Genomic DNA, 13,527 nt, shown 5'->3' with positions numbered 1-13,527 from the left:
ACTCATTGAGGTACTAAGGTCAGGTGTCCAACAACTCATTGAGGTACTAAGGTCAGGTGTCCCAACAACTCATGTAGGTACTAAGGTCAGGTGTCTCAACAACTCAATGAGGTACTAAGGTCAGGTGTCCAACAACTCATTGAGGTACTAAGGTCAGGTGTCTCAACAACACATGTGGATATGTGCACTCTAATAGTGCAGCACTCTAAAAGTTAGTGTATATCAAGTAATACACAACTCCGTATGCACAACAACTGTATGCGTGTTTACAAAAAAACTATCATTCTATCATTTTTTATGATATTTGATTTTATTTTTAACACACAATGACCTGAATCAATAATAATAAAAAAAAATACGCAATCAACCAATGCTTTAAATATACAGGTGACACAAAACAACACATTGCCTCTCACTGATTTTTTTATAAACAGTGTCCAAAAGACATTAAAAGAAAAGTCCCCAAAAAGACAGACTGAAAAATGTCCTAAGAGTGTGTGCAAAAATGGGAGAAATCCAGTAGAGAAGTGTATCTTCTGACAATCACTCCCTACTGTAGACCCAGTGCTCTACTGAATTCCAGTGCCACCCATGAAAGAAAGTGAGAAAAATCAGCTGCTTACCAGATGATTATGACCCTAATTGAAAGTCAAACAGCACTTGTAGGGTTAGTGAGGCCACCCTTCAGCCACCAGATCACCATCGCTCTGGACATGAGTAACGTTTAGAGAACATTTCGAGAAAAACGGCAAGAAGCACATCCATAGTATAAAACCGTAAAGATTTACATCAACTAAGATGACATCAACTATGATGAAACACATGCAGCTTACAGGAGTGATGTCATCATGCACTGGTGTATGATTGGAGGAGCAAGATGGATCCGAGGCAGCCCATAGGAATGCAGTGTGAACTATACCATATACGCTGTAGAGCCTTTTGGCTCTTGTGTTTTATAAGTGTTTTAGTTTCACATTTGAAATCTGAAGGACAATAAACTGGCCCTTTTTGTTTAGAAAGTTTGGAGACCCCCGATGTAGGGTATAATGGTCAAATGTTCAACTATATAGGTGTGATGGTCAGGTGTCCAACTCATGTGGCTATGATGGTCAGGTGTCCATAATTTTTTGGTCATATAGTAGTAGGTTTCCTTGCATGATTCATAGCTACTGTTTTGGCTGCCATTATGTTTTTTATGTTTTTCTACCTATAGCAGGGATTCCCAAACTACGGCCCTGCAGCTGTTGCAGAACTACACATCCCATGAGGCATTGTAAAACTCTGACATTCACATACATGGCTAGGCATGATGGGAATTGTAGTTCCTGAACAACTGGAGGGCCATAGTTTGGGAATCCCTGGTCTATAGCATTTCCAGTCCATCAGATTTAACCTTTTATACAATGCTTGATATTTAAAGCACAGAGAAAAGCCTTCACTGTAAAGGTGTTGAATAAATACAGCTGCTGTTTAAGGTTCTCGGAGAGCCATCGCTTATTACGGCAGTGGTTAATGGTTCACTTCTCTCCAAGAGCACTGCTTTGAATGAATAGGGTCAGCCACTCTATAGAGAAGAGTAATAGAGCAGGTAGTTGTAGAAGTGCAATTACAGCACCAGACTGACATTTGCCGTGCCAGTTTATAAGGAAATGGCAAGCAAGGAGCTAATGAGGATCAGCAGGAAACTTGGCGAAGGGTCAGCACAGGCATTGTTTGGTCACGAAGGTGGACGGTAGGATGGTAGAAGAGAGGCCTTGTCATGTCATGACACTTGTTATTAAATATGGATGTGAACAATGTAACTCCCGACTCTGTGCCCCAAGGACAAAACATCTCATTTTTATTTTGCAGGAATATCTGTACGCCATTCACAGTCTTTATGAAGAGTGGCTCATTAAGCAGACCTCTTATCCTGTGCCAGCTCAGGTCCTGGTAAGTATTGTAGACGTGTGCTTTAATGTTCCAATTACTGCTTCATGAGATATCTCTCCCTTTATACAGCCGAAGAGAAGGACCAAGCTCAAAAGGGCTGATCTTCCCTACAAGGTGCATACTGATATTAAAGCAGGGGTTCTTCTTTTTAAGATTAGACCCCAATGGATTGCCCTATGTGTCCCCATACCCTTTGCCAGACTATCACAATCATCATCCTCACCAGTCCTATTATGTATTAGTTTGAGTTCAAAAGATGTCAATACACACATATATCATATCACAAGTAGGTATATGTTTGTGTGTATGTGTGTATATATATATATATATATATATTTTTTTTTGCAATCAATAATGGAATGAAGGTCCAGTTACTAACAGTTTTAGACACGTCATTGGACACGTCTGGCCAATTTTGTCAACTTTACTTTCAGGTTGAACATTGCAAAGAATCCTTTTTACGTTTTAGAAATGATTCAGAGATCCAGTCCCCCCCATACCACTCACATTTGGTTCACTTACCATAACCACTTGAAGACCAGGCCTTCTTCTGACACTTTTTGTTGAATTCTAAAATCCTGTATTTTTAGCTAGGAAATTACTTAGATCCCCCAGACATTAAATATATATATATATATTATAATTTTTTTATTTTAGCAGAGACCCTAGAGAATAAAATTGTGGTCTTTGCAATTTTTAATGTCACATTGGAGGTCCAATTACTAACAATGTAAGACCCGTCATTGGACACATCTGGCCGATTTTGTCAAATTTAAGTCAGTTTCAACATTGCAGAGAATCCTGTTTCAGTTTTTAAAAATAATTTGCATATCCAGTCCCATAACACTCATTTGTTTCCCATACCCTTGTAGTCTCTGTTATTTAAAAAAATATATATATGAATGTTCTACTTAGCTGCTCTGTGCAGTTGGATTTGCACAGAGTAACCCAGATCCTTCTCTTCTCGGGTCCCTCGTTGCTGCTACTGGCTCCTCCCTCCTGTTGAGTGCCCCCACAGCAAGCAGCTTACTATGGGGGCACCCAAGCCAAGTCACAGCTCCCTGTGTCCATTCAGACACGGAGCTGTGACCTAGCCCCGCCCCCTCTCTCTCCTGATTGGCTGACTGACCTTGACAGCAGCGGCAGTCAATCGCACCACGCTGCTGTCTCCGCCAATGAGGAGGGGAGTCCTTGGCAGCTGAGAGACCCTTTCAACATCGCTGGATAAAGATGGGTTTGGGTAAACATTAGGGGGGCTGCTGCACACAGAATTATTATTTTTTTTTATCCTAATGCATAGAATGCATTAAGATAAGAATGAAAACTTCTGCCTTTTGTGCTAGAAAATTACTTAGAACCCCAAAACATTTTATATACAGTGGGTACGGAAAGTATTCAGACCCCCTTAAATTTTTCACTCTTTGTTATATTGCAGCCATTTGCTAAAATCATTTAGGTTCATTCTTCTTCCTCATGAATGTACACATAGCACCCCATACTGACAGAAAAACACAGAATTGTTGACATTCTTGCAGATTTATTAAAAAAGAAAAACTGAAATATCACATGGTTCTAAGTATTCAGACCCTTTGCTCAGTATTTAGTAGAAGCCCCCTTTTGATCTAATACAGCCAGGAGTCTTTTTGGGAAAGATGCAACAAGTCTTTCACACCTGGATTTGGGGATCCTCTGCCATTCCTCCTTGCAGATCCTCTCCAGTTCTGTCGGGTTGGATGGTAAACGTTGGTGGACAGCCATTTTTAGGTCTCTCCAGAGATGCTCAATTGGGTTTAAGTCAGGGCTCTGGCTGGGCCATTCAAGAACAGTCACTGAGTTGTTGTGAAGCCACTCCTTCGTTATTTTAGCTGTGTGCTTAGGGTCATTGTCTTGTTGGAAGGTAAACCTTCGGCCCAGTCTGAGGTCCAGAGCACTCTGGAGAAGGTTTTTGTCCAGGATATCCCTGTACTTGGCCGCATTCATCTTTCCCTCGATTGCAACCAGCCATCCTGTCCCTGCAGCTGAAAAACACCCCCACAGCATGATGCTGCCACCACCATGCTTCACTGTTGGGACTGTATTGGACAGGTGATGAGCAGTGCCTGGTTTTCTCCACACATACCGCTTAGAATTAAGGCCAAAAAGTTCTATTTTGGTCTCATCAGACCAGAGAATCTTATTTTTCACCATCTTGGAGTCCTTCAGGTGTTTTTTTTAGCAAACTCCATGCGGGCTTTCATGTGTCTTACACTGAGGAGAGGCTTCCGTCGGGCCACTCTGCCATAAAGCCCCGACTGGTGGAGGGCTGCAGTGATGGTTGACTTTCTACAACTTTCTCCCATCTCCTGACTGCATCTCTGGAGCTCTGCCACAGTGATCTTTGGGTTCTTCTTTACCTCTCTCACCAAGGCTCTTCTCCCCCGATAGCTCAGTTTGGCCGGACGGCCAGCTCTAGGAAGGGTTCTGGTCGTCCCAAACGTCTTCCATTTGAGGATTATGGAGGCCACTGTGCTCTTAGGAACCTTAAGTGCAGCAGAAATCTTTTTTGTAACCTTGGCCAGATCTGTGCCTTGCTACAATTCTGTCTCTGAGCTCTTCAGGCAGTTCCTTTGACCTCATGATTCTCATTTGCTCTGACATGCATTGTGATCTGGAAGGTCTTATATAGACAGGTGTGTGGCTTTCCTAATCAAGTCCAATCAGTATAATCAAACACAGCTGGACTCAAATGAAGGTGTAGAACCATCTCAAGGATGATCAGAAGAAATGGAAAGCACCTGAGTTAAATATATGAGTGTCACAGCAAAGGGTCTGAATACTTAGGACCATGTGATATTTCAGTTTTTCTTTTTTTAATAAATCTGCAGCAATGTCAACAATTCTGTGTTTTTCCGTCAATATGGGGAGCTGTGTGTACATTCATGAGGAAGAAGAATAAACTTAAATGATTTTAGCAAATGGCTGCAATATAACAAAGAGTGAAAAATTTAAGGGGGTCTGAATACTTTCCGTACCCACTGTATATATACTGTGTGTGTGTGTATATATATATATATATATATATATATATATACACATATATACACACACATCAGAGACCCCTAGAGAATAAAATGGCAGTTGTTGCAATTTTTTATGTCGCGCGGTATATGCGCAGCGGTTTTTCAAGGGCAATTTTTTGGAAAAATAATTATTTAATTAATTTTAATGCAAACACACACCGTATATAACAATTTTTTTGTAAAATCTAAAAGATGATGTTATGCCAAGTAAATAGATAACATGAAAGACCCCTCCCACCGCTTCCAAACCAATCCAGTGGCTCGGATTGCTTTAAGTCTAGAGAATTCCTGGGTGAAAATGTAATACCAGGGTTATGGCTGCAGCCATCGCCCCAGTAAACCACTTCAAACCCATAACGTAAATGTACGCTAGGGGATCTTGAAGTGGTAAAGATATTTGGTTAGCCCTGGTTACAAAACCCATGCAGTAGAAAATGGTTTACCACTTCCGGACCACCCACCGCGTATTTACGTTGCTACTTAGATGGTAAATACCGGAGTTGTGGCAGCAGATAACCCCAGTATATTTTTAAACGGTGGGCGGTCCGCTTTAGCATAAAAGTGGTCCCAGCAGCGAGTTCGCCACGGGCTTACTTTTATGGAGGGCGTCTTTTTTTTTTTTTTTTCTCTGTCATTGGAAGCCAGTGGTATTTTCCAGGTTCTTGCATCCAGGCCCCTCATCACGTGAATGCACCTTGGTACTTCATCAGGAGGATGGCTGCAAGAACCAGGAAGAAAAATCTGGCCCCCAGATGACTTGACACATTCACACTAGTGTACCCCGAGACCTCCTGGGATGCCTAATGTGGAGTTGTGGGTAGGATGCACGAAACTGCCTAAGGGCTCTTTCACACGGGTGATCCAATCAGATCCGCCTGTCAGTTTTTTAGGCGGATCTGATCGGATCCTCCATGCAGCTCTATGGGGCAGCGGGTGTCAGCCATCCATATCCGATCCTGTCCGTGAAATCTGGACTGATGGAAACCCTATTTTTCCATCCGTTCAGTAATCGGATCGGATGAGAGCGGACAGGCGGTCCGCTCTCATCCGATCCCCCATAGAGGGCAGCGGGGGCTGAGACACCTCCCTTTCCGCTCTGCAAGCAGAGACGGAGCTGTCATCCGCCGACTCAGCGGGGAGCATGGATCGATCCCCGCTGAGCAACATGGATCCGCCTACGGAGGCGGACCCGTGTGAAAGAGGCCTTCGTGAGAAAATAGGAAATGCAGGGACGGTTCCTGTTAAAAAAAAAAAAAATCAGATTCTATGAGAGGAGGAATGTAGGGGTAGGATTTGCATACATAGGGGAGGGTGAAGATCCACTTTAAGTCTGAGTAAGCTCCACTTCTCTTTTCACAGGTGATCGATGCGGACAAGAATCTGGAAGAGATGACTCAGCACTATGAAGAGAACCGCGGCAAAATCCTGTTTGCTTGACACAATGACATTATTTCCTGTAACATTCCAAAGAGCAATAGTGACATCCTAACAAAGTATATGTTTGCTGCTCTTTGTGTAGGCAGCTATTTGGTGCACCAAACCAATGTTTCTAAGCATGCAGCCTGTGCGATTGCGAGGCAATAATAGGCTGTCAATTTTCATTTCACAAGACTGATGCCTGCAAAAAAAAAAGTTGGATCAGCATGTGGGGGTTAAGCATTTAGAGACAGACTTGCTTTCAGTGGACCAACTTGTATATAGAATTAGTCATGAATGTTCATTTGTAATGCTCTGAATCTCTATGATGATACCAGACAATCAAAAATCTGTAATTTAACAAAAGCACCGGATAACCTGAAACTCGGGGCCCACCCCACCCGTGCAGTGTGTTGCGGTAATGCAAGCATTAGATAAATGCTGCATGCATTAGTATCATATATCTTTAATTTTTAATAGCACTCCAAATGCACCAATCCAACAAACCCCCAATGCACATGCATTGCAGCACATCACAATATCGCACTATTGTGTGTTGCTTTGCGTTGGACAGAACCAGATGTCTTTTTTTTTCCATTTTATCTGGCATAGTACATTAACAACCTATTCATTTGGATTAATGCACTCTGGCCTAAGGCAGCCTATCGAAAGTGTGAATGGGCCCTAAACACTCTGCTAATGGAAGTTGTTGCTTTCCTCCTGTGGAGGATCAGGCAGGAGAAGGGTCAGCAAGGGTCTTAAAGAGGAAGTAAACCCACATACAAAAAATGAGAAGCCGTCCTGCTTCCTTGTTTGCGTCCTCCGGCCATCTGATTGGCCGGGGGCGTGATTACATCACTCCCGCGCCTATGCCGTTCACGGCATAGGGCTCTGAAGGAACGGCACGGGTGGCAGTTCCTTCAGAGCGCATGTGCCGATGACGTCATCGGCTGCATGCACTGTAAATATCTCCTAAACTGTGCATGTTTAGGAGATATTTATAACACCTATAGGTAAGCCTTAATATAGGCTTACCTATAGGCAAAAGCATTTAAAGTGGGTTTACAACCTCTTTTAAAGAGGAATTAAACCTGCAAAAAAAGCAACAAAATGCTTACATTGGGCCAGAGGACTTTTTAGGCTCCATTTACACTTGTGCAATTTTGGACACTAAAGTCGCATAACAAGTTGCACCCAATGCTTTTAAATGACAGCCGTTCAAATATGTGTGACTTAAAAAAGGTTCCTGCAATACTTTGGTCCGACTCATGTAACTTGAGTGCCATAGACTGCAATATAAACTCTCAAAAGTCACATAAAAGTCGCACTTGAATGTTCTACATGCGACAGTTGTCCATTATCATTGGTACAAGTCCAAATTTGCATCCAAGTCGCACCCATTCAAAGTTGCACTCCAAAGTCGAGCAAGTGTGAATGGAGCCTTAGCCGTAATGTGCTATTCTGCACCACATAATACCACATTATGGCAGACTTACCTGGCTAGTGATCCCCCCTCCAGCACTGCCCATCAAGCATGGGCACTGCCATCTTCTCTCCGGGTCCCGACACCTCGGCTGTTTGGTTGGCCGGTTTGCAATATCACTTCTACAAATGTGCATGGGAGTCATTTCATCACGGCAGGGAGCCATGCCAAAAATGAATGCTGGCTCAGTGCACACACATGCTGATGGGCAGGAAAAAGGTTTTATAACCCAAGAGACCAATAGGATCTCTATCTTAAAAATCCTAACTGTCCACACTTTTTAGATTTTTGGTTAAGAGCCCATTCACACTAGCGCGACTTGTCAGCCTGACAAGTCGCGGTCCATTGAGTAGTACAGGACCCGTTCTAATAGGAGCGACACAAGTCGCTCCGACTTAGAAAAAGGGTCCTGTACTACTTTGGGGCGAACTCGGAGCGACCTGCATAGACTTCCATTATGTGAAGTCCCTGCAAGTGGCGACGAAGTCGCGGTACACGCGACCTCACAGGTCGCCCCCCGAAGTCGGATTGCCTCAGTGTGAACCGGCTCTTAATTCTACGTTAAGGCCCAGTGCTAAGCTGACATTTCGGCTTTGATTGGCAGAAAGTGTATAACAACACCAACAGCAGTCGCTGATATACAGGTTCTTATCTGGAACTCTCGCTAGCTTACTATTCCTTTCATATCAGCTAGGCCCATGAGATATTTCAAGGGTCAGACCACAGCCTGACATACAATCAGCAGATATTACAGGCACTCTGAACGTACAGCTAGGATGTGCAGATCTTCTCTAGTGCATGGCAGGGGACCCTGATAAGTGACCCACAATGCAATGCTACAACTCTCCCTAAGTGTGTGGCTTCTACACAGGGCATTATGAGGCACACAAGATGTGCCAGAGCCATGAATGTAGTCCATTATAATTTGCATATTTAGTGCACTCCACTCGAGAGGAACTAACAAACCAATTCTATGTGCAAACAGAAATGCAAGGGTAAAAACTGTCAATTTAAGTTATTTTAAAGCTGAACTCTGCTCAGTGTCCATAAACAGAATTTGGATGCCTGCCTGAATATTCATTATCTAATTCTCATTTAGTCTAGGGGAATAATAAAATTGGCCTTGGATAGATCAAAACTCAGCCAGTTCAGCAGGGACCAGACACATTTTCTATTCATGTATGGGCAGGCTGGTTGTACACAAGTCAACCTTTCCGTCTACTTGTGTACAACCAGCCTGTTGGGAAATGTTCTCAATCCATGCCAATGGTGCTGATGAGTGTATTACATAGTTATTAAGGTTGAAAAAAAGACACCAGTCCATCTAATTCAATCTATGGTGTGTGTGTGTTTTGCTGTTAACCATACATTGTTTACCCCTGTATGTTGTGGTCTTTAAGGTGCCCATCTAATAGTTTTTTGAAACTATCGATGTTCCCTGTTGATATCACTGCATGTGGAAGAGAATTCCACATCCTTAACGCTCTGACAGTAAAGAACCCTTTACGCAGTTTAAGGTTAAGCCCATTTTCTTCTAGTTTTGGGTGGCCCCCGTGTCTTATTGAATTCCCTTTCACTGAGTAGTTGGTTCCCTATGCTAATGTCACCAGTTCGGTATTTGTACATTGATATCATATCCCCTCTCAAGCGTCTCTTCTCCAGAGAGAATAAGTTCAGTGCTTGTAGTCGTTCCTCATAGCTGATGTCCTCCATTCCCCTAATTATCTTTGTTGCCCTTCTCTGGACTCTCTCCAGTTCCAGCACATCCTTTCTGAGGACCGGTGCCCAGAACTGGACGGCATACTCAAGATGTGGCCAGACCAGAGTCTTGTATAGAGTATTCTGATGGCAGGGAAGTTTCCCCGCTGTCAGAATACAAAGGCTCAGTGGGAGGGAATTCCTCCATACACATCAAGTGTGTAGATGGGGGAATCAAGTCACTTTCTTTCATTCAACTAGCCAATGACCTGTGTATGGCCAGCCTTAAGCCTAGTACACACTGGTAGCTTTTTTTTTTTTCTTACTCAACCCAGCTGGCTGAAGGAAAAAAATAAAAATTACTGCTCAGGTCGGAGCTGCTGTACTAACAGTCTGATGTTAGTACACTGATCTCCCCTGCTGTGCTGTTGTGTTCCAGCAGCCCCCCCCCCCCTAGAACATTGACTAAGAGCACTAACCAGGAGCCCGTTGGCAGACCTTTTTCGGCCATGCCCCTATGACAGAAGCTAGCCCAGCTGCAGTACACATGGCTCCAATGTTGGGTGGTTTCTATTCAACTGGCCGATGCCGCCCAACATTTAGCCCTTGTTTATCAGGCTTTAGGCGTGGGAGAAATATTTAGCCTTTTCCTTTTGCCTTACAGCAACCCGTTTCTGGGCTATGCACAGACCCTCAACCTCATCACTTACAATGCAGGACCAGCGTTGGCCAATCATCCTGCATTGTACGTGATATCAGCTTTGTGGGACTTGGTGTGGAGAAATCATGCAGGATTGTAATTTGAGCAAAGTAATACACTCTTACAAACCCCAAGACGAAACAAACATGAGATTCCGAATAGATGGGCTGAGTGGGTGCTCAACTTTAAGAAAACAAACTCATAGGTCATATAAGCTAGATTTTATTTCACTTATTTCGTCTTGCTGTTTTTATGTATTTTCCTTTTGCTGAAGCGATATAGGATTTAATTTATTTAGTAGATGAGTATTTATATTTGATCTTTGCCCTTTTTGTAATCTTTTTTTTTCAAGCAAGGTCATGTTGGTAGGTTATTTTATTATATATCCCTTTTAATTGCAATTTTTTTTTTTTTACACGTTGATTAAAAAAAATAGCCCTTTCAATTAGCCTGTTTACTAATCCCAGTGGGGTTTATTTTGTTGGCTTCTTGCCATCAGCGAAACCACTTGCCAATGACTTGGTGTCCTTGTCATCTTCTGGTAATCAGCGAAAACCACTTGCTGGTGACCTTGTGTCATCAGACCAGACCCTAGGGACTGTCTGCTTCTGTGAGACATGGCAGGGAAGACTTGTGCTCGTGGTTTTCCTAGTCTCCTGTCAGAAAAAGTAGGACATCTGCTTCTATTTTAAAGAGAACCTGTACTCCAATTTTAACTAATAAAAGTCCTGCCTGAGTGTTTATTGGCCGGAAAAGCCTTGTCTGTGCCTTTTTCCGATATAGTCTCACTTTATTGAAGACTTATTTCCCAAATGGAATGGCTTTGTTCTGCAAACTGTTATCCTACGGCAGTGATGGTGAACCTTGGCACCCACAGATGTTTTGGAACTACATTTCCCATGATGCTCAACTACACTGCATGAGCATCATGGGAAATGTAGTTCCAAAACATCTGGGGTGCCAAGGTTCACCATCACTGTCCTACGGTCTACTGAGTGTTCCAGTGCTCAGTGAAGCCAATGAAGGGAGTTGGTGAAGTCTAGCCATGAAGTCAGGAAAGGTCAGGCTCCATATAAAAGCGAGGGTACATTTGATGAACATAGAAGATGACTTTCTGCCCAAAAGGCATAACAAGTGTGTCACTGGGCAGGTCTCTCATCCAGCACAGCTCCACTTCTTAGTTGTATGATGCTGGTCATTTTATGGGGGCCACAGGCTGTCAAGGAATTGGCCCCTTTCCTGAACTCGTAGAAGAATTCTGCAGAGATCGGAGCTATTTGTATATTTCATGCACTTTGTTGATGAATGTAAAGAGCTGAAGCACTTTCCTGGTTTCTAGTGCAGTTGTCTGTTGAGCAAGGTGCAAGTTGTCCAACAATTGCACCAACAACAGACTGCAATGAAAACCACATTCCAGGCAGCTCTTCCTGAGAAGAGAACTCATATGGTCATAGAGCACTTGCTGGTTGGTTGTCTTGATGTTTACTCTCAAAACTAAGAAATGATTCCTGCTCACATTAAGTCCCCATTCACACTAGCGCGACTTGTCAGGCGACTTGGTCGCCTGACAAGTCGCGGTGGGTCGCCTGCCATTGATTAGCACAGGACCCGTTCTAATAGGAGCGACACAAGTCGCTCCGACTTAGAAAAAGGGTCCTGTACTACTTTGGGGCGACCTGGAGGCGACTTGCATTGACTTCAATGATATGAAGTCCGTGCATGTCGCGCCGAGGTCGCGGTACACACAGGTCGCCCCGGCAAGTCGTGTCACCCCTGTGTGAATGGGCTCTTAAGTTTTATTGTTTTGCTTCTGTTGATTGTACTGTAGATGACAGGTCTGCAGATTGGTGAATAACCATTCATTGCAGACTCTAGAAGTCTAGTGGTAAAAATAGTTCATAGCCTATCTTTACTCCATTTTATTTTATATTTTGTTCTTTGCAATGATAGTGCTTTTAATTTTATTTTACTTATTGTTTGCAAGTGAAATTATTTATATTTTTTGCTTGAGTGGTAAAAAATACTTGTGATATGTATATTGGTATTTAGTTATGGTTTATCCAAGCAGCTACGATTTAAACGTTTTTTTGTATGTTAAAGAGGATCTTCAGTCTCCAGGAAAAATAAGTAAAAAGCTACAAATAGTGTAGTATAGACCATTTATTGGAGCATAGAGAGAATTAAACATCTCCAGCCCCATTTGTCTTTATATTTCAATGGATCCTCAGCGGGTGGAGGTCTGATGAAGGAGCTGTGCATGCTCCAAAACATGTTACCGCCCACCCGCTTTTGACAATCAGCTGCGTGCGTTCCAGCGTGGTTACCGGAAGCCCTACCACACTGTGTGCACGCCGACACATGAAGCACTCTCCCGGACATTGGATTACCGAGCATCGGCTTCTAAGATATGCTGTTTTGATTTTAACTTCCTGTAAGTCGTTTTAATCTCTCTCTGCTCCAATAAATGGTCTATATTGCACTTAGAGGCGCCTCGTTCTTATTCATATTTCTACAGAGCCGCTTCTCCTCTCAGGTGCTGCCCGAGTGCATGCAGATCTACATAATCCATTGGATCCAGGGCTCTACCCAACGGAAGCGCCCACATATACACTTTTTCAAATAGTGTAGCGCTGTTGACTTTTTTTTAATAAAAGGATAGTTCATATTCTCATCACACACCTTCCAGGGTATAGGCACCTGTGTTGTGGGTGCTGCAGCGATCACCAGCTGGACACTGCATCTATCACAGATAAACATACATGTTTGCAGGCACCCCATGGATCTTGCACAGCAGTCCAAAGTAACTTTTTATTCCAAAGAGATCACATCAGGATAATGCCCCGTACACACGTGCAGATTGTCGGCCGATTTTCGGCTTGTTAGTATGATGCTTCCGACAGCCGACAGCGCACTTTCGGCCGAAAAGAATCTGTCGTGCAAGCATTAAAATTTTTGTATGTCGACACCAGAGCGGCCGATTGTTCGCCAGTCAATACAGAATTCGGCCGACAGACAGCAGATTTGCAAGACTGGGCATGCTCAGAAAAGAAAAAACACAGGGAAATTTAACCATCACATGACATCACTTCTGTAGTCGGCGGACAAAATTCTTGTGCAGTCTTTTGCACTTTTCAACAGACACGACAGCCCGGGGACAAAAGACGGCCGATCGTTCGGCCGACGATCTGCACGTGTGTACGAGGCATAAGTGCAAAGTTTCAGAGTCACACAGGACCCCT

At 43.3% G+C, this 13,527-nt stretch overlaps 1 protein-coding gene across 2 annotated transcripts in view; it reads left to right on the top strand.

Annotated features, from left to right (window-relative positions):
* Positions 1-11,751, top strand: part of TK2 (thymidine kinase 2) — a 90,273-nt gene extending 78,522 nt beyond the window's left edge. The window contains exons 9-11 of one of the 2 annotated variants that reach the window (XR_014225808.1): positions 1,852-1,932; positions 6,351-6,490; positions 11,305-11,751. Coding sequence is in view for 1 of the 2 variants with exons in the window: in XM_082270384.1 (XP_082126510.1) it covers positions 1,852-1,932; positions 6,351-6,428 (159 nt within the window). In the remaining variant the exon portion in view is untranslated. Of the gene's footprint in view, positions 1-1,851; positions 1,933-6,350; positions 6,526-11,304 lie in introns of those variants that run through there. The other variant, XM_082270384.1, reaches the window with a different exon arrangement.
* Positions 11,752-13,527: the final 1,776 nt, after the last annotated feature.

The sequence above is a fragment of the Pelophylax lessonae genome (assembly GCF_965119305.1).
Source record: "Pelophylax lessonae genome assembly, chromosome: 10".
NCBI classification, from domain to species: Eukaryota; Metazoa; Chordata; class Amphibia; order Anura; family Ranidae; genus Pelophylax; species Pelophylax lessonae.
The sequence above is the reverse complement of the archived record's forward strand: the minus strand, read 5'-3'. Positions and strand labels throughout refer to the sequence as shown.